We start from the raw sequence: 25,914 nt of genomic DNA on the forward strand, positions 1-25,914 counted from the left end.
GGGAACTCCGAATTTTCTCCGCCACCTAAACCTGGCACGTCATTAAATGGTGTTTTTGCTTAAATTGTGGTTTTTCTCCGAGAACTCTTGTTTTCCTCCATCACCAAAACATGACACGTCCTTAAATGACCATAGCTGTTAATAGGACGTAGAACACAAACAAACGTATACCGGGATATTGTCGGCGTAGTATTACCCTTTAACCACTGTAGATCATAATGGACTCATTCAGATCAATTTATGGCAGAGGTCATTCAAGTTACATACGGGTGAAAGGGATAACAACCATCTTTTTCGTCATCCGAAACGATAGTGAATTTATCTTGACGGCAAATGAAAATACGCAAAATATCAAACATATTTTTTTAAATGTGAAGGTCGAAATTAAGGGTCGGCGAATATAGATTTTACCAGTGAAAGTTGAAGGTTGTTACTAGGTGAAAGTTTCACGGTAGACAGTATATGCCTATAACCCTTTGCTACATTATCGATCCGCTGATCAGGATAGTGCTATTTCTAATATTTATAAATGTGTATAGTAAATTGACAATTTAAATATTTTTCTTTAAAACTAGATAGTTTCACATCCTGGAAAGAACACACTAAAACGCAATGTGTTATATTATATATATGATTCGTTTATTTCGTAAGATTTTGAGTAACTCCGACAATTATCTAACTGTTAAGTTGAAACTATACTACTCTCAAACATAAATATAATGGGTAATTAGAAAAAAGTCAATCACATATAGCATAATACATTAATTTAACACAAAAATTAATTAACTAATAATAATTAGAATAGAGTACGGACAAGAATATCCGGAAGTTTATTTTTATATCAAAAATGTTGATGTATATTTATTTGTTAATATATATGTGTGACGAATACTGATACGTGATCGAATATTTTGAACAGTATGTACATTATTTAAAGGCGAGTCGAGACGCCAATGTACATTGTATGTATATATTTATGTGTATGTCATAACATTTTGGAAAATATAATAAAAAAATAAACTGTCATTTTTTTTTTAACACAAAATTGTTTTTTTCTTCTTTGTATATTCTTGCAAAATATCCCTCGGCTAACACCTTTCCCCACCCTATCTAAAACCACAACTCCACCCCTGTCGGAGAGATCTATAAAACCACATGCTATTGACTCCGACTTCGTCTCGGTCAATATCACTTGTTTAGGTCCATATAACCACATATTCATCTAACCAAAAGTCCATTATTGATACCCATCAGCACAATTGCAACAACATGTACAGATAAAGAGATCGAGGAATTGTATGACACCTACAGGTCTCCATAAAAGCACAAATATTAATTTTCCTGTGATTTCAATAAGCATTCAAATAACTTAAAGACCGATTTCAAAACACAGTAAAACACCAATCATTAATCTATACAGACTCTCTTTACCCTTACACAGTGGCCCTATTGAAACTCGTTAGATCGAGATACGTCATCGATATTGGCAAAAACACAAAACGTTCGATTTTGACATTCGCACATATTTGATTTTGGTTGTTGTAAGATAGGACGAAAGGATTGTAATACACAATGTCGATAGACGGAACCTTCCTTCTTTTAATCTGGACGAATTCGTTTATAGGTTTCTCAAATGGTAATGTTTACTTTTTATTGTTTTATATCATCGTTATGAACTGTTTTAAACTATGATATGTGTATGTGAATGTTATATGCTTTATTTTAAGGAGTTTTTTCACCGATCGACTATGTTTCTACTTTCCTACTAGTAAAACTAGAACTGTTAATCCTGACCTCTAAGTTAGCAACATTGTCACAATAGACGTTACATTATTTTGTGAAGTTAACAGGGCGACGCAACAGACGTTAGATTATATTCTAAGGTAAAAAGTGCGTCATAACATATGCTAGATTATTTTGTGAGGTAGAAAGAGTATCACAACAGACGTTAGATTATATTGTGAGGCAGATAGGGTAATACAACAGACGTTAGATTATTATGTGAAGTAGATAGAGTATCACAACATACTTTAGATTATTATGTGAGGTAGATAGAGTATCACAACAGACTTTAGATTATTATGTGATGTAGATAGAGTATCACAACAGACTTTAGATTATTATGTGATGTAGATAGAGTATCACAACAGACGTTAGATTATTATGTGATGTAGATAGAGTATCACAACAGACGTTAGATTATTATGTGATGTAGATAGAGTATCACAACAGACGTAAGATTATTTTGTGAAGTAGATAGAGTATCACAACAGACGTTAGATGATTTCCTGATGTAGATAGAGTATCACAACAGACGTAAGAATATTTTGTGAGGTAGATAGAGTATCACAACAGACGTTTTATTATTTTGTGATGTAGATGGAGTATCACAACAGACGTTTAATTATTTTGTTAGTTACATATGGCGACACAACAGACGTAAGCTTTTATTGTTAAGTAGGTAAAACGCCACACAGGACGCTAGTTTTACTGCGTAAATTATTTCTCGAAATTGGTTTTGTTCTTTCTAAAATTATGGTATTTCACAATGTTTCAAGCAAATCGAAATCTGAGACCTGTAGATGATAATCCATAACGTCTATTTTTCAAGCTGCCGTGCCCGTTTTCTCCAACCTTGATAATACCCATACCATAGCGGACACTTTCTCCGTCACAACGAGCATATACGCCCTGACGGCTACAGACGCGGACGGTGATGCCCTTACCTACTCGATGACCGTGTCGTCAGCTTACTTTGACCTCAGCGGACGTACGTATTGTGTCTATCTGTCTGGTTGTTGATTTTCAATAAATCATGAACACATACTAATAATACTGTCTGTCTATCTGTCTGGTTGTTGATCTTCAATGAATCATGTACACATACTATATATATACTGTCTGTCTATCTGTCTGTTTGTTGGTCTACGATAAATCACGTTCACAGACTATTTCTGTCCATCTGTCTGTTTGTTGGTCTTCAATGAATCATGTATACATACTATTAATACTGTCTGTCCATCTGTCTGTTTGTTGGTCTTTAATGAATCATGTACACATACTATATATATACTGTCTGTCTATCTGTCTGTTTGTTGGTCTACGATAAATCACGTTCACAGACTATTTCTGTCCATCTGTCTGTTTGTTGGTCTTTAATGAATCATGTACACATACTATAGATATATTGTCTGTTAATCTTTCTGTTTGTTGGTCTTTAATGGATCATGTATACATACTATTGATACAATTTGTCCATCTGTCTGTCTGTTGGTCTTTAGTGAATCATGTACACATACTATTAATACAGACTGTCCATCTGTCTGTTTGTTGGTCTTTAATGAATCATGTATACATACTATTAATACTGTCTGTTCATCTGTCTGTTTGTTGGTCTTTAATGAATAATGTAAACAAAGTTTTTGTATTAATACTGTCTGTCCATCTGTCTGTTTTTTGGTCTTTAATGAATCACGTATACCTCTTTTTTATATTAATACTGTCTGTCCATCTGTCTGTTTGTTGGTCTTTAATGAATCACGTTCACATACTATTAATACAGTCTGTCTATCTGTCTGTTTGTTGGTCTTTAATGAATCACGTTCACATACTATTAATACAGTCTGTCTATCTGTCTGTTTGTTGGTCTTTAATGAATCAGGTATACATACTATTAATACTGTCTGTTGATCTGTCTGTTTGTTGGTCTTTAATGAATCATGTACACATACTATATATATACTGTCTGTCTATCTGTCTGTTTGTTGGTCTTTAATGAATCAGGTATACATACTATTAATACTGTCTGTTGATCTGTCTGTTTGTTGGTCTTTAATGAATCATGTAAACAAAGTTTTTGTATTAATACTGTCCGTCCATCTGTCTGTTTGTTGGTCTTTAATGAATCACGAACACATACTATTAATACAATCTGACCATCTGTCTCTTTGTTGGTCTTTAATGAATCACGTCCACATACTTTTTGTATTACTACAGTCTGTCCATCTGTCTATTTGTTGGTCTTTAATGAATCACGTATACATACTATTAATACAATCTGACCATCTGTCTCTTTGTTGGTCTTTAATGAATCACGTCCACATACTTTTTGTATTACTACAGTCTGTCCATCTGTCTATTTGTTGGTCTTTAATGAATCACGTATACATACTATTAATACAATCTGACCATCTGTCTCTTTGTTGGTCTTTAATGAATCACGTCCACATACTTTTTGTATTAATACAGTCTGTCCATCTGTCTATTTGTTGGTCTTTAATGAATCACGTATACATACTATTAATACAGTCTGTCCATCTGTCTGTTTGTTGGCCTTTAATGAATCACGTACACATACTATTAATACTGTCTGTCTATCTGTCTGTTTGTTGGTCTTTAATGAATCACGTCCACATACTTTTTGTATTAATACAGTCTGTCCATCTGTCTATTTGTTGGTCTTTAATGAATCACGTACACATACTATAAATACAGTCTGTCCATCTGTCTGTTTGTTGGCCTTTAATGAATCACGTACACATACTATTAATACTGTCTGTCTATCTGTCTGTTTGTTGGTCTTTAATGAATCACGAACACATACTATTAATACAATCTGACCATCTGTCTCTTTGTTGGTCTTTAATGAATCACGTCCACATTCTTTTTGTATTAATACTGTCTGTCCATCTGTCTGTTTGTTGGTCTTTAAAGAATCACGTACACATACTATTAATACTGTCTGTCTATCTGTCTGTTTGTTGGTCTTTAATGAATCATGTACACATACTATATATATACAGTCCATCTATCTGTCTGTTTGTTGGTCTACGATAAATCACGTTCACAGCCTATTTCTGTCCATCTGTCTGATTGTTGGTCTTTAATGAATCATGTACACATACTATATATATACAGTCCATCTATCTGTCTGTTTGTTGGTCTACGATAAATCACGTTCACAGACTATTTCTGTCCATCTGTCTGTTTGTTGGTCTTTAATAATTCACGTACACATACTATTAATACAGTCTGTCCATCTGTGTGTTTGTTGGTCTTTAATGAATCACGTACACATGCTTTTTGTATTAATACTGTCTGTCTATCTGTCTGTTTGTTGGTCTTTAATGAATCACGTCCACATACTTTTTGTATTACTACAGTCTGTCCATCTGTCTATTTGTTGGTCTTTAATGAATCACGTACACATACTATAAATACAGTCTGTCCATCTGTCTGTTTGTTGGCCTTTAATGAATCACGTACACATACTATTAATACTGTCTGTCTATCTGTCTGTTTGTTGGTCTTTAATGAATCACGTACACATGCTTTTTGTATTAATACTGTCTGTCTATCTGTCTGTTTGTTGGTCTTTAATGAATCATGTAAACAAAGTTTTTGTATTAATACTGTCCGTCCATCTGTCTGTTTGTTGGTCTTTAATGAATCATGTAAACAAAGTTTTTGTATTAATACTGTCCGTCCATCTGTCTGTTTGTTGGTCTTTAATGAATTACGTACACATACTTTTTGAATTAATACAGTCTGTCTATCTGTCTGTTTGTTGGTCTTTAATGAATCAGGTATACATACTATTAATACTGTCTGTTGATCTGTCTGTTTGTTGGTCTTTAATGAATCATGTATACATACTATTAATACTGACTGTTCATCTGTCTGTTTGTTGGTCTTTAATGAATCATGTATACATACTATTAATACTGTCTGCTCATCTGTCTGTTTGTTGGTCTTTAATGAATCACGTCCACATACTTTTTGTATTAATACAGTCTGTCCATCTGTCTATTTGTTGGTCTTTAATGAATCACGTACACATACTATTAATACAATCTGACCATCTGTCTCTTTGTTGGTCTTTAATGAATCACGTCCACATACTTTTTGTATTAATACAGCCTGTCCATCTGTCTGTTTGTTGGTCTTTAATGAATCACGTATACCTCTTTTTTTTATATAAATACTGTCTGTCCATCTGTCTGTTTGTTGGTCTTTAATGAATCACGTATACCTCTTTTTTTTATATAAATACTGTCTGTCCATCTGTCTGTTTGTTGGTCTTTAATGAATCATGCATTTATACTTTTTTGTATTAATACTGTCTGTCCATCTTTCTGTTTGTTTTTGGTGTAACATCCTTATAACAGCTAAGAAATTGTAGTGAAATATTCAAGGTATATTTTTTTTGTGGCAGAAAAGCAAAGCAATATATCTACATAATTTGAATAAATTCTACTGAGAAAACAATTATCAGAAAAAAAAAGATGTTATTCAAATTCCTGGTTCATCGTTCTGGCTCGTGTTGAATAACCTCTCCAATCCTAATGAAACTCAATGTAAGTTATCTATATGTTACCCCCTGAATGAAGAACCTTTCAAAAGCTTGGCACATGCATTATTTGTGAGTCAAACACAACAGTTGGACACTCTAGTTGACTATGGGTAGAAATCCTAACTTAAGGATTCCTGTCCCACTGCAAAGTGGTTTTTCGTATATATACAGTTACCTCCCCTCAACTTCCGTTTAGATATAACGGTAGCACAACTAGAGCTTTGATAAATCAGTTCTGAAAAGAAACCATGCCTCGCGGTACTTTATGAGAAATAATAAAGACCAATTAAATTAAATATAATCAACTAGAGTGTTCTGAGTGTGACGATTCTGCAGGCCTAGACCCGGTTTCGAACCCTGGACTTCAGATTATTATACTATCCGATTGAGCTACCTGGTCGACGGAAGTGGCCTGACCTAACTGAGCTACAGTTGGTCTCGTTCAACCAGACGCTTTATCTGTGTTCGGCGTAGCTTGTGCAGACACCGTAATGAGTCTGGTTGAACGAGACTAAGCTACAGTTACAGCCAAGCGGAAGTTAGAGGGAGGTTACTCCATGTAGTCAAATACGCATTGCAGTGGAACAAGAATCATTAACGTATCGTTATTTGTATTTGTGTGTAAACAGACAATAAAGGAGGGATATTGAGTATTCCATATTAACAAGCGCCTCTACTGTTCAAACTTTAATTATTTTAATTTTAACAGAAGATGTAAGAGCCACCGGGGCTGTTCCGGCAGATGCTTATGCCTTGACGTTCCGGGTAATCGATACGTCAGGAGGGATAGCTACCGGGACTCTCACCGTCACGGTGACAAACTCCGTAAGTGATAGCAACGCATTTATTAAAACTTTATTATCAATCTGACTAATTTCATCTGATTGAGCATCGACTTATATATATGTATAAATATGTATTCGAGCTTATGATATTTAATAATAATGATATTTTGAAGTTCTTATATACCACTTTATCACAACCTAGTTTAAAGGTCCTCTCAAAGCGGTTCACAAATTATTTTCCCTGTTTATTGGGCCATTGAAACCAGACAATATATTTCTTAAATCCCTTGGAAGCACACAGCCGGTGCTACCATTTCGGTGCTCACAGCTACATTTAGCTCTACCGATCCATGTTGTCACGTTTTTCTCTTATGGTCATATATGGCATATGTCATGATATTTCAGTTAGGCATTAGATATGCGCTATCGCAAGGGGGCAAATCAGTCAACATAACCTGCCTTAAGTACACATAGAGACACGTCCTTAAATGAAACTAACTGTAAATAGGACGTTAAACAAAATAAAACCAAAACAAATCAATCTTTTTCTCATCCTTACGTTTAGTTATTACTTACATGTTATTTATAAAGAGGAGGGCTATAATTGTAGTTCCTGTACATATGTTATCATTTACACTCTTGCTATAAATAACTTTTTCTCCTGCCACTGCGTAGGAAAGAGTTTAAACTATACCATCAGATGACGGCATTTAATTTTGACGTTTCAAATAAAAAAGCGTCAAAATGTCAATTCAAGCCGCCTCATTTTGAAGCCTCTCCTCCTGCCTTGAATTACATGAGACGACCGTTAGAAACAAAACATTTTGGTGACGTAAGGCTGTTCCACGAATCTCGTTTGCACTGACGACACAGACACTTAGATATCGGAAAAATCAGGGAGTATCTCTATCTAGGTTAATAACAACTAAAGATTTAGGATGTAAATGTAGGATTTAAATGATATTTACCATGAAACCCGCCAGGGTTTTATGATAAATATGTACCTATATGCGATCATACAGGCGTGAACACCGAAACAATGGCGTTCAATCCTGACATATGCAAATGCTGTCTTATTATAAGGACCAGCTATATGCTAGCTACGCAACGAATATTTTTGCGAGTGTGATGGGGATTATCTGTATGATTTGAAAGAATAATATTGAAATCTAATTTCTATAAATCACGCTTTGGTGGCAGCAAATATATTACCGTTTTGTGTGGTGAGGTGGGGAGGGGATATTCATTTGTACAACAAATAATAATTTTTAATCATGGAAGTTCGTCCTCTAACCAGGCGCCGACGTTGACAAACACTGTGTGGACAGCGTCTGCAGCCGAGTCTGAAACAGATGAAACCCAGCTGTTTCTCATAGAATATACGGACGCTTCGGCCGCTGATTACGTCGACTGTGTTGTCCAGTCATCCACACCAATTTCCAGCGACTTTTTCGTCCGCTACGACTCTGTGAACAGTAGTAAGTACAAGATCACGAATTGCAGTGGCGGTTGTGCCCTCATAAATGACATTCCTCGTTGAAAGGATGTTGAAGGGCATTGCCACGCAAAATGCAAAACTAGTTTTCCTTTTGATTGGAATATAAATTATAATTTGACACCAGTTCTTTTCATAAAAAGCATGTGTTCAATATTTTTCTCAGTGAATTTTGTTTTTAAATGAATTAAAAAAATGGAAAATTGACATTGGCAAGGCAATCTTCAAAAATGTTTGTTTGCAGTTTTTTCCTACTCATATTTTTTTCAGTTGGTGGATAGAAAAGTCTTTTTTTCCAGAAATCCTATATTTCTACATACATGTATCAACACTTTTCAGTAGGTTTAAAAAGGTATATCAAATGTTCACAAAATGGTTTGAGTAGATGGTAATTTTACGAAGTCGGTGGGGAAACTGCAAATGTTTTTTTTTAAAGGATGACCTTATTGTTACAGTTATATTAAGGAAAACATCAAAATCCAAAACATTGCACGTCTCAGAAGCTCCTTAATATAGCTCCACATGACATTTATGCCTTATTTCAATCACCTTTCTGTGTTTAGAGTACGCGGTATACGCCCAGCAGAATCCAACCCTTACGGCAGCATCTTATTCATTGGTTATTGTCTGCACTGACCTCAGCTCAGCGTCCGACACCGGGACACTCATCGTTACCGTCGTGCAGAACGCGGCTCCAGTCTTTCAAAATCCTGGAGGTAGGTAAAACTTGATTACTCAGAACGAGGCTGAAGTAAATGTCCTGTCAACAAATGTCCCCGTAGGTCAAGGACCGTCCACTTTTCGCCTGCAGGCGGGGTTTCCGCCTCTTTAAATAAAAAAAACTTTCGGAACTTAATGAACCTTTAATGAGTGTTCGTTTTCCGATCGGTCATCCGACATGGCTGCTGCGTTTCTGATTGGTCGAAATTCAAATGTTGACGGATTTCGCTCAAATGACATGACGGTATATTATGCTGTTACGAACAGTATATAGTGACTTCATTTAGCATCATTAACGACTTTGGTTTGTTCGACTTCGTTAAAGAATGTTTTTCATTTCGGAAATGTTTTACCAAAAATATGGCTATTAAAAAATCACTTTCCAAAGCCTAGTTGCAGTTTTAGGGAATGATACAGGGATCCTCAAGTTTGAGGGGCCGCGGTGGTTAAGGCGTCTGACATTCTGCTACATATATACCACTATTCCTCCTACACTTCGTCGCGGGTTCGAGACCTACGTGGGGCAGTCGCTAGTTACTAGCAGTATGTCGGTAGTTTTTTTTCCGGGAACTACGGCTTTCCTCCACCACCAAAACCTGTCACGTTCTTAAATGACCATAGCTGTTAATAGGACGTAAAACACAAAAATACCAAAACGTACGTTTATGTCTTTCCAATTGTAGATAATCTTCAGGAGTCCAACTTAAATTTTTATTGTTTCAGGTACGGTAACCATCGCCAGCTCGTCCACGTCGATCGGGACCACAGTACACACCGTGACCGCTACAGACACCGATAGCCAACAGCTCTTCTATAACATGACCACCAATCCGGGTGGGGCGCCATTCCAAATACAACACTGTAAGACAAACTAGTTTTTATTCATGACCAAAGGTAGACAACTCGTATGATTGAAAAGTATATCACAGCCTATAAGATGCCTAACTCTTTTGATTCTTTTAGATTGCCAATGGCAAAGGTAAATTTTAAAGGACAATTTAGTTTTTGTGTATATATACATGTATTTAAACAAATAAAGCAAAAATACTATCAAAATATCAGATTTTACAGATTTGTGTCTAAGGACTGTTTTTGATCCTTTTGATTTCCACATTTTCTCTTCCTCAATTGGTGCTTGTTGCACTCCTTGCCTAAACCTTATTCAAATACTTGATAAAATAGATAAAATAGTCTTTTCTTGGGGAGGGGGCTCGATGTGATAGGAGTAAAAAAATTGATTATAAATGTGTTTTGTTTTAAAATAAGGTAAACAGTAGAAAAAAATATTGATCACGTTCGATTTGAAACGCGAAAACTATGCATAAACTATGAAATTGATCATTAAGCTTTGTCTCGTTACGATAGATATTGAATTTAAAATCACGGATAACGACAAGGCTGTGGGATCGATGGATTCATTTCAATGTGAAAGCAAACTTATAAACAATACTTTCGGATTTAAAATGGCCTAGTGGAACATATCCCCTGTCGCTGAAACAAAGATTTCTTTTCCATTTCTTTACACGCAGTTTTGTGCAGTTTGGAATTTTGTAAAATAGTCCCATGTGTTTACTCATCTAAAAATAAATGCGTTTTTTAATTATAAAATATAACCCATTGGAACCCCTCCATAATTCCGTATAAATCAAGCGCTTGCGCTATATGGTTTGAAAGTTATATGGTCTCGTTCAACCAGACGCTTGATCATTTGTAATTCTCTGTTCGGCGTAGCTTGCGCAGACAACAAGAATCTGGTTGAACGAGACTAAAAGTCATATAACAAAACACCACTGAATCAAGGGGCCCAAAAGGGGATTTATATGCACCGAAGCCATATCGGCTTGACGTACGGTGTATCAAGATGATTCCTGGTAAGACATCGCAATGGAACGTTTAGCGAAAGTATACACACAAAGATCATTCGGGTAAATTTTATCAATGTTATGCTTTGTCTTCAGCGGGCGATATACTCTTGACCCAGTCCATACTCGGCCTGACCATCGCCACTTACACCTTACACGTCTTCGTTTATGATGGTTACAATCTGGTGGGACCGGACACCGTCACTATTTCAGTCTCGGGTAGGTATATATCAGTCTCTCTTGTTGATAGAGATTTTCTAATGTAATTATACAAATGTCAGAACCTGATATTAATCGACGTCTGCTGTCTTCAAATAACAAGAAATTCATTAAAAAGGTCCACCACAATACATTTGAAATCAAACACTGTATAGGTACATCTATTACGATCTTCAGGGACGGCTAACTAATAAAATGTAGGACAATCGCGTCTATTTGATATTCCGATAATTAACTGTACGCTTCTTTAAAGTAACATCTCAGCTTCCCCTACATGTATCTATGGTGTTAACACTCGACAGATGATTCGGTACTCCAGAGTTTTTTCTGAATATCACGATACGTATGATTGACCTTGATTATAAAAGACTAAGACAGTATTCTCCTGTAGTATTAAATGTAGCCGTCATATTGTCATGAATGCCATCGCAAATATACGTTTTCCTATACAATGAAAGACATTGCAAACGTAAATGTGCATGTGATTTTAGCGTTAATGAGACCGCGAATATTGTAAAATACCATGAATCATTTCTCAATTATAGTTGTCAAAATACCCTGTATTACATTTCAAATATAACCGTCAAAATACCCTGTATTACATCTCAAATAAAGCCGTCAAAATACCCTGTTACATCTCAACTATAATTGTCAAAATACTCTGTATTACATCTCAAATGAAACCGTCAAAACACCCTGTATTACATCTCAAATATGATTGTCAAAATACCCTGTACTACATCTCAAATATGATTGTCAAAATACCCTGTTACATATCAACTATAATTGTCAAAATACCCTGTAACATCCCAACTATAATTGTCAAAATACCCTGTAACATCTCAACTATAATTATCAAAATACCCTGTATAACATCTCAACTATTATTGTCAAAATACCCTGTAACATCTCAACTATAATTATCAAAATACCCTGTATAACATCTCAACTATTATTGTCAAAATACCCTGTAACATCTCAACTATAATTATCAAAATATCCTGTATAACATCTCAACTATAATTGTCAAAATACCCTGTAACATCTCAACTATAATTATCAAAATACCCTGTATAACATCTCAACTATTATTGTCAAAATACCCTGTAACATCTCAACTATAATTATCAAAATATCCTGTATAACATCTCAACTATAATTGTCAAAATACCCTGTAACATCTCAACTATAATTATCAAAATACCCTGTATTACATCTCAACTATTATTGTCAAAATACCCTGTTACATCTCAACTATAATTGTCAAAATACCCTGTAACATCTCAACTATAATTGTCAAAATATCCTGTAACATCTCAACTATAATTGTCAAAATACCCTGTATAACATCTCAAATATAACCGTCAAAATACCCTGTATTACATCTCAAATAAAGCCGTCAAAATACCCTGTTACATCTCAACTATAATTGTCAAAATACTCTGTATTACATCTCAAATGAAACCGTCAAAACACCCTGTATTACATCTCAAATATGATTGTCAAAATACCCTGTACTACATCTAAAATATTATTGTCAAAATACCCTGTAACATCTCAACTATAATTGTCAAAATACCCTGTATAACATCTCAACTATAATTGTCAAAATACCCTGTATTACATCTCAACTATAATTGTCAAAATACCTTGTAACATCTCAACTATAATTGTCAAAATACCCTGTATAACATCTCAACTATAATTGTCCTAATACCCTGTATAACATCTCAACTATAATGGTCAAAATACCCTGTAATATCTCAACTATAATTGTCAAAATACCCTGTATTACATCTCAACTATAATTATCAAAATACCCTGTAACATCTCAACTATAATTGTCAAAATACCCTGTAACATCTCAACTATAATTATCAAAATACCATGTATTACATCTCAACTATTATTGTCAAAATACCCTGTTACATCTCAACTATAATTGTCAAAATACCCTGTTACATCTCAACTATAATTGTCAAAGTACCATGCATGGCGTTATGTTATTTAATATGATAATGACACCGTGTCTATATTGGTCAAGGTAGGGTGGATTACATCATTCATAAAGCCACCACAATCTATGAAGTAATTAAACATGATAAACAAAAAATAATAATGTAAAACAAACACAAACACAAGTGACTGCACTTTGAAACGTGATAATAGATAGAGTATGAAAAAAACTTACGTTGCATTATATAACGTCGATATTTTTGATACTTACATAATTAATATAATAACATTATGTAGAAACTCTTAAAATGGTTTATTTTACGCTATTTCACTCCTTTCCCCAGGCATCAACAACGCCCCCACAATCGACAACTTGCCAGGTACAGCGAGCGTTGCCGAGAACACGGCGGCGGCGACGTCAATTTTCCAGGTCTCCACCACGGAACCGGACGCTGGACAAACGTTAACTTACACCGCGTTCAGCACCCCCGGATCAGTAATGTCTTACCTCAGCTTGAATAGCGCCAGTCAGTATCTTCTTCGTATTTCTCTCTATTTTACTGAACTTCGTATTTGATGCGGCGTTCTCTTTATAGCTACATGTATCACATTATGTTGTTTATTATGACAACTCCAGTTGTTAATTGTATGACAACTCCAGTTGTTAATTGTATGACAACTTCAGTTGTTAATTGTATGACAACTTCAGTTGTTTATGCGTATGACAACTTAGGTTGTGTATGTGAATGGCATCTTAGGTTGTGTATATTATTTATATGACAACTGTGGTTGTTTATTTGTTTGACAACCGATGTTATGTATGTGTATGATAACTTAAGTTGTTTATTTGTATAACACCTAAGGTCGTTTATTTATATGACAACTGTGGTTGTTTATTTGGATGACAACTGTGGTTGTTTATGTATAAGACAACTTAGATTGTTAATGTGTATGAAAACTATGTTTCTTTATGTGTCTGACATTTTGAGTTGCTTGTGTGTGTTTTGTAATACAGCAATTACTGCAGTTGTGGTTCAGTGTCCTAACAAATACATTGCAACACGAGGACAGTTTGTAGGCGAAAACATAGTGCTTTACTCTTGGCCAACAATCCAACTTTTCAAAGAGTTTTAGTAAGGACTCACGGATAAACTTTAGATATGACAGATAAGGTGTTTTGATCTTTTCCGGAACAATGCATCCCAGTCGAACAAAAAGAAATTCCAGCCAAATGATGGCATTTTACTTAAAATTGATCGAAACCCATAAAACGTGTAAAATTTCTTGGAACCCCCCGATTTATGGCAAAATATAGATGTAATCAATTCTCAGGTCCCTGTGACATTTGAACACATGCGTAGTATAGACTATTCAGTGTCTCTAACGATGAACGTTAGTCACATATATGTGTTTGCATCAATACAACTTTGATAATAGATACAGCATGCCAAGCATGAATTACCCTCTACCAGTCAGCTAACCGTCCTTTTAGAGCTCGGCGGTGACACTAGGGACCAAAAGAAGAAGATCCAAAGGTATAGGGTCAACGCCTATGGAGATGTAACATTAGCCTGTGCCATTTATATGGCATTTTGTTAGGATACCCCCGTCACTCAACCTGGTGTTATGCAAGAAGGTCCACTACGGTTATCAGTTGTAATTATGAATGTACATATGGGAATTGAATAAAAGAAATCAAAGTGGGGGCCAAATGTTGACCCTTTAATTAATCAACTTTCGAAACAGAAGATATAAACAGCAATGACACGATGAAAAAGAAGCACGATATCCCGCTGGTGAACAAAGATTCAGAGCAAGGATTAGTCACTCTAACAGGAACAATTAGTACCGAGTCGATAATCGCCTATGTGATTTTCTCAATTTCAATGCCATATCCTTACTAACCAAACTGCACGAACTCAAAAAATTGATCCAACAGTTCAAGAACAGCCGTAATTTCAATAACAGAAAACATGATCGGACAATTAAATTGTCAACGCTTAGACGGATTTAGAGAGTATGACACTGTTGCCAGGAGAAACAGGAATCGGCCCGGAGGTGAACTCGTTTGGCGCCTCTACCTAGAACTCCTTATTTCCCGTAAAAATAGTAAAAATATCATTGCAGTATACTATAAGTTATCTCTAGGTTAGGAATGGTCTACGGGCTCAAAGACCCCGTCTGGTTTTTATAGACCCCGAGCCGAAGGCAAGTGGTCTGTGAAAACCAAAGGGGTCTATGAGCCCGTAGACCCCTCCTAACCCAGAGATAACGACTTTGTCACCCTAGCAATCTTTTATTACTTTTTTTCCTGCAAAGTTATAAGTCACTTTGTGAATTTGAGTTGTCCTTGACTGCTACCAAAATAGCCCCTACCGGCAATATTTCGGACAATACACTATCATCTTTGTAATAATCACACTAGAGACCCCCTCATTGCCTGTTTCGTTGAATTTGCTGTCAATTAAGTAGGCTATTTCATCCTGACAAGAATTTGCACACCTCGAACGCTTGTGTGTGTGTCGGACACCATCTTTGTTGGTATGAAGAGAGTTTCTAGTTTGAGTTATCTCCCCTCGCACGTGCTTTTATAAACCCCGGCAGAGCGGGGTCTATAGAAATATAGACCCCGGCAAGATATCCAATCAGAAAGAGTGTTTACAAATTAGAAGGGTGACAAATATTGATATGAAGTTCCACGTGCATTTAAGATGATAGGTACGCCATACATGCACAAAACTCTTAAATTATTTTGTCTAATTAAGTCTGTTTTATTTATAGCTGGCCTCCTGTCAACGTCATCAACCAATATAAATTTTGAGACGGTGGGGGTGACGACTGTGACTGTGTCTGTTATCGTGAGCGACGGGACGGCGACAGTAACGTCCGACCTCGCTCTGACCATTACCGACGTCAACGAGGCGCCGTCGTTTCAGAAGAGTCAGTACACTTCGAGCGGCAGCGAAGGACTGGTACGTCATAGCACCACTACGTCATAGAAAATATGCCCTTATGGACTTAAGGATACTTGCCCCACTGCACTCTGGTTTTCCCTATAAACAGTGAGCTCCCGTCTACTTCCGTTTGTATGTAATTTCCACTGGCCATATAGCTCAGTCGGTTAGAGCGAAAGTACATAGCAATTTGTGGTCCAGAGTTCGAACCCCAGTCTAGCCGAGCAGAATTTTACACTCGGAACACTTTTGTTATTATTATTTATGAAAGTCCCGCTTTGCATAGTTTCTTTTTAGAAATTATTTATCCAAGTTATACTCATGCCGGAAAACTGTTTCCCATGCGTAGTTACAGTTTTGTTGGCAGTTGCACCGGAGATCCTTAAGGATCCCTGTCCCACTAAACTCTGGCTTTTGGTATAGAAAGTAACTTCCCTTTATTTTCGTTTTGGAGTTCCTTTGACCAGGGAGCTAAGTCATAATAATCTTAAGTCAATGGTTCGAGTCCTGGTCTAGCCATAATCCCTTTTTACACTCAGTTTCGTTAGGTATGGTTTTCTTTTCAGAAATATTTTATCAAATTTGTAATCATGCCGGGAAAGTCAGTTTCCACCGCATACATTGTACAAGTGTAGTTCCAGTTTATATCAGTGGTACGGGGATCGTTAGGATCCATGTCGTGGTTTCAGTTAGACGGCACTACCCGGCCACTCCCCCCTCCTGAAATCATCTCGATATTTGCCTATTTTTTTAAACTATCTTTTGAATTCGGCACGGGTTTCCTTTTTTTGATAATTACTTGTTTTAAACATGAGAATTCCAAGATGGATCGTGACATCCTCTATCGTAATATCGGCATTTGTCCTCTGTAAGTTTGATAATGATCCTCTTTTTGGGTCATCTGTTGGATTTAGTCATGTGAACAGTAAATCCATCTGGTGGTAACTTTTGATCCAAACTTCATGCCGCCGTGTTTGACAGTTCTCTTTCCTGTCGTTTTGCTAATGTGTTAAAAAGACCAAAACAGATTTCTGATTGAAGGCTATCCTATATCTCTTCTTCTTCTGTTAAAGCAATTTGAAGCTCGAATTTAAAACTGACAAAATTGAAGACCATGAATAACCTACTCATGAAATCTGAAAAAGATCTGTTATTTGCTTGCTGGGAAACAACGAAAATAAACTTTAACTGTAAAATTCAAGATGTCTGCTTGGTGGCCATCTGTTTTTAAATGAAGCTAAAACTAAGACATTTGTAACTAAGAACAAAGACCTAGAAATTCCAATGGATTTGTCCTGTACTTTCTTAGAAATAATGATAGCAACCTGATCAGCCTCAACATTAGATATGCACAAAAATGACCAGGAGTAATATTTATACGGAAATAAGTAAAGATCTGTAAAGTACTTTCTTAGAAAGAAATAACTAACTTGTATTTTCACAATTAAAGATGGCTGCCTGGAGTTTATCTTGTTTTTCACAACCAAAGATGGCTGCCGGATCAGCTTCAAAATACAAAAATTACAACTTAAAACCAAGAGAGCCTACGTATTTAACTTCTGTCCTTTAATTTTTGAAAAATAGCGATAAAACAAACCGTTTAAGGACGGACGACAGACCATGCACACAGAGCGAAGAAATGTCCAACTTTGGATATTGATCAATAAAATTTCTGTTTGTGTTTTTCAGGCTGGTTCGAGCTTTAGTAATCCCAACTTTGTGATAAATGACGAGGATACGTCAGATTCTCTCACAACGAGTATTGATTGCGCATCCACATTTACAATGAATCCTACCTCTGGCGCCTTGACCCTCACTGCGCCCTATGACGTCGATACCGGAAGTGGAACAACAGTCACGTGCACAGTCACAGTGACGGATTCACTGCTAACCGATACATCAACGTTAACAGTTACTATCAATAATATAAATGACAATACACCAACGTTTAATCCGTCAGTGTACACCTGGTATACAGACAGCACCAGCACAATTGGTACTTCAGTCGGTACTGTCACAGCTACAGATGGTGACATTGGAGATTTCGGTATGCATTTGTCTTCTTATCAATAACAGTATTTAAAGGTCAGGGACATGAAAGTTTGAAAAGCATTTTTTTCCAAACTTTAACATTATTTTATTCGTTCACTGTGGTCCCCTTCGTTTCAATAAATATTTTAAACAAATGACGGAACAACCATTTTTTTGCGGGAACGGGATGGTGTTTTCTATGGTTACCAGTTTCTTCAGGTGGTGAACGTCCATCACAAACCATTTGGGAATTTCCGTCATGATTTGCACTTGACGTCACGTGATTATTGGTCCCCGATTACTCTTAATATTTGACAAAAACAGAAAACAGCTTCCGATTCTGGAACATTTACGTGTAATGGTTCTCGCTCTTAATGGATTATAAGAACACTTTTGGTTGATAGGTTTAAATATATGAATCACCGCGAAATGAAGCTATATGGCGTTAAGTGGTCTAAGAAATCATTATACAATTATGATCTTATGTGGTACAATGTTATATACAACGGACATAAGCTTTTCTGTTATTGTAGTCCCTGCATGTAGGGTGTAAGAATTGTACCTGTTGCCCCCATTGCATGATCGTATGAGGCGACTAAATCTGGGATATTATATGTTCTCTTCTTTCTAAACAACTCTCTTCCTCCTAATGATTCCCTTGACAATGCCTCACGTTTGACCTTTAGTTGAGCGTTCGCCCCTCGGAGGAAGGCGTTGGGTTCTGCCCCCTGGCCGAGACATACCAAAGTCTGTAAAAATTATAGCTTCTACTCCTGCTGAACGCTCAGCAACTTAGGAAATGGTCGACTGGTTCGCCCGTTGTCAGTATAATGTGACCGGGTTGGGTGTCCTGCTGGGTGTCTTCGGCAGTATGTTTCAGTGAGGTAGCACTATAAAGTCGGCATCAGTTCGGCGCTATCACAAGGAGACAAACACGAACATATCGCATCCTCCCAAAACACACACGCATACAATACACGCATGCATCTTTCACACAGGGGAGGCCATCACTAAATGAAAATAGCTGTTAATAGGACGTTAGACAATACTAAACCAAACCAAACCATTCTGTTATTGTAATTTTTGTTGAGTTAGGAACCTTATCCCACTGATCTGTGTTTTTTTGTGTATACATAGTTAACTCCCCTCTATTTCGTTTTTGATTATACTGTAGTAAACAGCTGAGCCTTAATACTTTCGTTGACCAGGTAGCTCACTCGGTTAGAGCGGTAGTACTTGTATAACAATCTGAAATCAAGGGTTCGAATTCGGTTACACTCAGGACACTGCTGTTGATGATATTGTGTTAATTTCCTTTTTGATAATATTTCAAAAAAACCCCGCAAGGTATGTTTTTCTTTCCAGAATGATTTACCAAAGCTAGAGTCTAGCAGGTTTCCAATGGGTAGTTACAGTTTTCGGTAGTGGTAAGGGGATCCTTAAATGTTAAATTGAAGATCAATAATAATTAATATTCTATTTTTATTCAGGGACCATTTCTTACTCGCTGGATAACTCGGCTGACGCTGCCTATTTAGGGGTTACTAACCAGGGCGTAGTGTACGTCAAAAGCAGTATTGAATCTCTTGGCACTGGTGGAAGTACATTGGCGTTCATTGTCACGGCAACCGACACTGGCAGTCTAGCTGGGAACGCGGCTGTGCAGATCATCATCCCCGCTACTACTACCACATCCACAACAACCACGACAGATCGCCACATGTCATTTGACGAAAGCGCAAGTAATGTGGCATGGCTTACAACGTTTTGTGGAGTGGGCTTGCTACTGGCCGGTTTACTGGTGTTTATGGCATACAAAAATGGTTTCTTCACCTGGATTGTAGATGCCTTAGACAGAATGTGCGAGCTCTGCAGACGGAAGTAATTTTCTTTTTTCATGTTATTTTTTTCTCTGCCTCTATACTCTCAGACGGTCAGATGCCTTAACAACTCCGCAACCGCACCCACTAGATAAAAATGAAACCATAACGTTTGTTCCAAGATATGTCTCTCTCTCTCTCTCTCTCTCTCTCTCTCTCTCTCTCTCTCTCTCTCTCTCTCTCTCTCTCTCTCTCTCTCTCTCTTACTCAAAACACAAAACAATGACTTATTTTTTGTATGGGCATTATTTAAGCATTGAACTGCTTTCGGTTGGCATTCATAGGCAATATGAATATCAACTGGAAAAAGGCAAATTCAATAAAGTGCGGTAGCGCTTCATTTTTGATTTGCCTTTGTCCAGTTGGAATTCAGTTTTCCTATGAATGCCAACTGAAAGCAGTTCAATACTTGTATTTACCATTTTTGGAATCTGTTCATCTCCTAGAAAACTCAATTACATTTACTATTATTCAACATTTAGTAACAACCATCGCCCAGGGAGGGTCAGTGGTATCCAACGTAACAATTATGACGTCAACAATCAGTCCATGGTAGTTCATGAGCTGGACAACTCGCAACTAACTGTGGTTGGGTTATATAGTGACAATGCCATACGATGACAAATATATTGATATAAAATATATTACATTAAACATAAAATGTTTCTGTTACACATTGTTAAAACACTCGAATGGGTCATTTATGAAAACAACTTCAAATTGCCACCTCCGGTTCGCGAATTGCTATATGCTATACAGTTTATTGAAACGGTTTATTGGGGGTTTATATAATAAAACAACTTCCAATTACCACAATTACCACGTCCGATTCGAGCAAAACTTCCTTTTATATCCTGTTCAAACGGTATGAGGGGTTATTTATTAAAACAGCGTCCAATGACCACTTCCGGTTCGCGCGAGAAGGTCATTGCAAAGGCGTCTTTTACTAATGACCGTTGACCAAATAGAGGCCTCCAGGTCGATAAATGATATCACTCCTCGCACAAAAATGATTACAAAATCAGTTTATTGTAAAATAATACAAACTGCTAGCATCGTATGTGTATATATGGTTTACAACCTTTTCTGCGTTTTCTAAATTAAGGTGAACTGTATCATAATATTTTGTGTACAAATCTAGAATATTAGTAACGTTTTTGTTTGTTTTTTTGTTTTGATATGAGACTTTAGAAAATGTAGAGCTTGAAGTAGAAATTTCACCTTCATTCGGATACATGACTGTCACCTTGCATGGAGCAACTTTATCATCGTCTTTAAGAGAAAGCTCTAACCTTTTATCATAAGTTCCTTCCTACTGTCGTAGTATCTAGCTGCGAAGTCATCCTCCAGAGTCCAGGGGTTATGTTCTCTTTCGATCCCTGTACCTGGAATATGTTATAAAGAAATCGAAGGCTCTGTAGGCGCCATCTTGTATGATGCTAAAATAGACAAGTCAGATTTTTTGATGTACGTCAGATTTTTTGATTTACATCAAAAGATTGACTGATTTTGAAATCGGGTGTTGCTGCGCTGAAGTCTTCAAAGGCTTGGTACATATATCAGTCTAGCTATTAGTAAGTTTTATTCCCCTGAAACCAATAAAAATAGCTAACTGCTTCCCTTAGATGTTGTCATGACATATCCAGAGGCGCAGAGAACGAAAGTGAGCGTAACATCGAGGATGGTTGTGAGTCTGATTGGAGGGAAATATAATCTGATACCTGTTCTTTGCTGGTTTACATTGTAATCCTCTTGTGTGTGGCGTCTTGTAGGAAGAGCTGGGACCTCCCCGAAGAGGAAGAGTATGAGGAGGAGAGTGAAGAGGAAGAGGAGGAATATGGTAAGCACAGCAACAGCGTATGTGTTGTAAAAATGTAGCCTCTTAAAATTTATTTGCATTTATCAGTTAATGTAAAATGTAACTACAAGAACAACGAAGTATAGCACTGTATATATCCTTCCGTCCATCTCTGCATCCTTTCTGATGCAGCTATTCCTCCTTTTTTTTTTTTTTTTTTTTTTTTATCTTTCCATACAAACAAACATCTTGCGGATCTTTCTTGCATTTTTCTGTCTGTTCATCCTTCCGTCAAGTCTTGTATTCTTTCGTCGATCCATACATCATTTCAATCTTTCATCGATCATTGTAACCTTAAATCCATCCTTCCAAACTTTGTCCTTCTCAGAATCTCTTTTCTAATCTTTCATTCATTCCATATATCTTTCCATGTCTCCAGACATTCTTCCTCGTATAGATCCTTCTCTTCGCCCGTCTTTACATTAGTTCGTCTATCTATACATCCTCCCGCATTTACTCTCCAACAAAGCATACATATTAAACGCATACATTCCAGTAAATGCTTTTTTTCCCCCTTCTATTTAATGGCTCAAATGCATACACTGCTTTTAATAGCACAAATATAAACCTCTACATTCCATGTGAAATGGCCCCAAATTGTGCTTGTCCAATTTGTGAGCTACAAGACATTCAGTAGACCTACAGTTAGTCTCATTTTATCAACTCCTTAAAAAATAAGCTCTGTATTATAAATCAAAGAAATGGATTCCGAATTTTGGGCGCCATTTTACAATATTATTATGTGGCAGAATTTTACCTGCCATTGTCGATAATCTACGGGATAACAATTCGATCTTTGCGTATTGCAGAGTTATCTTCTCTTGGGAGCACGTATTGATTGTTACGTCATTGGTTTGTGTGAGAAAATTGCTTCGTTTTCTCAAAAATTGATGACGTTACTCTAACAAACAAGTGACGTAACAATCAATACCTGCTCCCAAGAGAAGATAACTCTGCAATACGTAAAGACGGAATTAGAAGTATTTTGCAGAAAATATAAAATGCATAAGAGGAAATACCACCCATGTATCGATGTATATTTATCTGATGTTGCAGATAGTCCTCGTTTGTTGCGCGCGGACGTATACATCGATTGTGCGTTGTACGCACATATGATGTATTCGTCCGCACAAAACCCTGTGGTTTGTAACAGTGATGTTGGGTAAAGATGTGCATGTGAGAAACCATTACTACCTTGCTATACATAGAATACATTCATAGAACATTTTAACCAATTATATTGATGTACCTCATGTAATAAAAGTGTGTATGACGTCAGAACGAATATTCATTCATCATATTATGACATTTTTGTTTTATGCAAACTTCCAAGATAATTCAATAAAAATCATTTTGAATTCGTTTTGCATTCATAAGAGATAAATGAAAGGCAAAAAAAATTATGAATAGTAATTGTAGATCTTACACTATGACTCCACGTTCCCGTTTGTTCTTGATAAAGTCATTTTATTTCTAATTCAGCCTACACTCCACCACCACGTCAACAGCAAGTGGCAACTATAGGGGAATACGGCTGGAATCCATGGAAACAGGACAAGTAAGTTCCCCATTTCGTTACATATCTTTAACTCTAACGCATTTACCCTTTATTGTTGGTAGGTCACCTGAGCCAAATGCACCTATACATGACCAATTGATCATCTGCCTTCGTCCATCATCGTGTGAAATTGGCTTTCCACTCTGCGTTCTTTATATTATTTCATTTTGAATCAAAGCTTGCTGGAACCTTGGTTGAATAAATTACCTTGATTCATGTTAATGTTCATCAATGCCAATAGTGCTAATATCTTCGGAAGATTCAAAATATCTGGAGAAAGTATTCTGCAAAAGTGTTTGTTTATTTTAACGGAAATAAATCCTAGTGTTTTATGAAATTTATACAGTTTATCGCATTAATTAACTGACACACTAGCGATATGTGTTATAGAAAAAATATATACTGAAACTTCATTTTGCGTCATTATAATTTAGCGGAATATTTAAAGCGCGAAAATTAGAATACCGCTAAAATATGTACTTAAAAAGTATATGGCATGTAACTTTCTAGTGTTGAGAGCTTTCAAAGTTTGTCCTGATACTTAACCTTGACCCACTTTTTAAGAGTGTAGAAGTCAAATGCGTTAAGACAGTGCAAACATATCCTGAAGTTTATTGTACTTATCATAGATAATATCATTATCATCATGTTCTTTCCCAAAAATGTTTCACGTACGGAGTCGTTTGCAATGCCAGAACATTATTTTGCTTTTGAGAATATTAGTTTAAACTTTATTTTATTGTCGGTATAACATTCCAGTAATACAAACATGATATACATATAGGATTCGAAAACAAGTACAAAGTAAGTACTTATATTAATCCGTCTCCATTTTTATAAAACGGCGATTGGACGGCACTGACCAATATTACACACATATATATATAAGTATGTGGAAGAGAAGAGGATGGGGGAGGAAGGAGGAAAAGAAGTGTAAAAGGGTTTTAAAGAAAATATTATTGAGGGTAAAATATATAGCGGAGTAAGTCTACTGCATTGTGGGAGGAATAACTGGTTGGAGTGTATTTTTGATATGGACACATGTCGAGGTCTTTACTTGTCACTGAGGTCTATCAACACATAACAAGTTAATTGTATATGATGAAAACTGTCCATGCCGACCCCTGAGTATTCCGACATCCAGTAATGAGAATATTATAATATATGGCACTTCTTTCTCTTTTCAGCGAAAATTTCCTTTTATAATTTTGTTTTCTTTGTTTTCAGTGCCTATTAGTACGAAGACGATCACCTAAAAGAGTTGTTAAATGGACGTGCTTTCTATTTGTTATGCATTGCTACAACAAACCTACGCTAAACATTCTTAATGAACGATGTGACGGGAAGGAAACGAAATATTTCCTTCGACATTTTGTGTGTTGTTTTTCTCAGAAGGTACTCTTATGTTTTGTTTTTTTATCTTCTCAATTTCATCCATATGAGAACCGTTATAGAGATTTTATTGAAGGTCATTTTTTTTATTATTTTTTTTCATTCCTTATTTCTTATACATATCATTTTTCGTGTTTGCTCATGTTCAATGTTAAAATAATCTAAAGAACATTTCTTCTCTTCAGCAATGTTTTCTCGTGGTAAAGTTTAAATTGAGGAAATATTCAAGAAACTGAATGCAGGTCGGGTTATATTTAAATACATCTTTTATCAACTGCTCACCATTCTTTCATATAATACAATTTAGCAACAACGTTTTACCTCCGTCCGAACAAATGAAATGTATTTAACTTGGATCACAGAGGTTTAAAACCGCAACCGTTCAGCGTTTTGTTTATCTACTTGGTTTAGATAAATGAGTATGACGTCATCAATCTATGGTTGCAACATCACGCATAAATGACTCATAGAACATTTCCCTACCTTGATGGTGTGACAGAGAAATATCCAATAGAAAGCTGTTGTTTTTTGATTGTCTAATCCGAGGCTCTGCCGATGGTTAGACAACAACAAAAAATCACCCCGAGGTTTGGAGATTTCTCTGTTACACCCTCAAGGTAGGGGATGATTATTATTTTCTCATCCTATTGTTTCAGTCACAGCGCCACCGACAGTAGTATGCCATGTTTGTAAACAAAAATACATGTGGGGTATGCATATCGTCATTCCCTTTTGATGACGTCACAATTACCGATGACGCATTTAATGACGTCACAATTGAACACGTGTTAATCGGCACGAGGCTATCTGTTTGTGATTGTTAGAAATGTGTGACATAATAGTCGTTGACTT

General features: G+C 36.3%; 1 protein-coding gene across 2 annotated transcripts; it reads left to right on the forward strand.

Moving 5' to 3' along the window:
* The first annotated feature begins 1,514 nt into the window (after positions 1–1,514).
* On the forward strand, positions 1,515–25,914 carry LOC110451673 (cadherin-23-like). 2 transcript variants are annotated; one of them, XM_021499814.1, is made up of 14 exons: positions 1,515–1,636; positions 2,612–2,770; positions 7,062–7,177; positions 8,435–8,615; positions 9,196–9,348; positions 10,076–10,213; positions 11,311–11,433; positions 13,734–13,916; positions 16,171–16,361; positions 18,033–18,390; positions 19,865–20,255; positions 22,027–22,094; positions 23,595–23,670; positions 24,898–25,914. In XM_021499814.1, exons 1-14 carry the CDS (start codon positions 1,573–1,575, stop codon positions 24,905–24,907), a joined length of 2,211 nt encoding a protein of 736 aa, XP_021355489.1. In that variant the 5' UTR covers positions 1,515–1,572; the 3' UTR covers positions 24,908–25,914. The 2 variants fall into 2 exon arrangements, with proteins under 2 accessions (XP_021355489.1, XP_021355490.1); XM_021499815.1 differs by having other exon boundaries at positions 7,065–7,177.

Source organism: Mizuhopecten yessoensis, unplaced genomic scaffold (assembly GCF_002113885.1).
Source record: "Mizuhopecten yessoensis strain PY_sf001 unplaced genomic scaffold, ASM211388v2 scaffold6163, whole genome shotgun sequence".
In the NCBI taxonomy this organism is placed as follows: Eukaryota; Metazoa; Mollusca; class Bivalvia; order Pectinida; family Pectinidae; genus Mizuhopecten; species Mizuhopecten yessoensis.

Excerpts from the sequence above, each read along its gene's own strand:
- LOC110451673 (XM_021499814.1), top strand. The coding sequence starts at position 1,573 with ATGTCGATAGACGGAACCTTCCTTCTTTTAATCTGGACGAATTCGTTT. Across the intron at positions 7,178-8,434 it reads CCGTCACGGTGACAAACTCC|GCGCCGACGTTGACAAACAC; the intron begins GTAAGTGATAGC and ends TCCTCTAACCAG. Across the intron at positions 10,214-11,310 it reads GCCATTCCAAATACAACACT|CGGGCGATATACTCTTGACC; the intron begins GTAAGACAAACT and ends CTTTGTCTTCAG.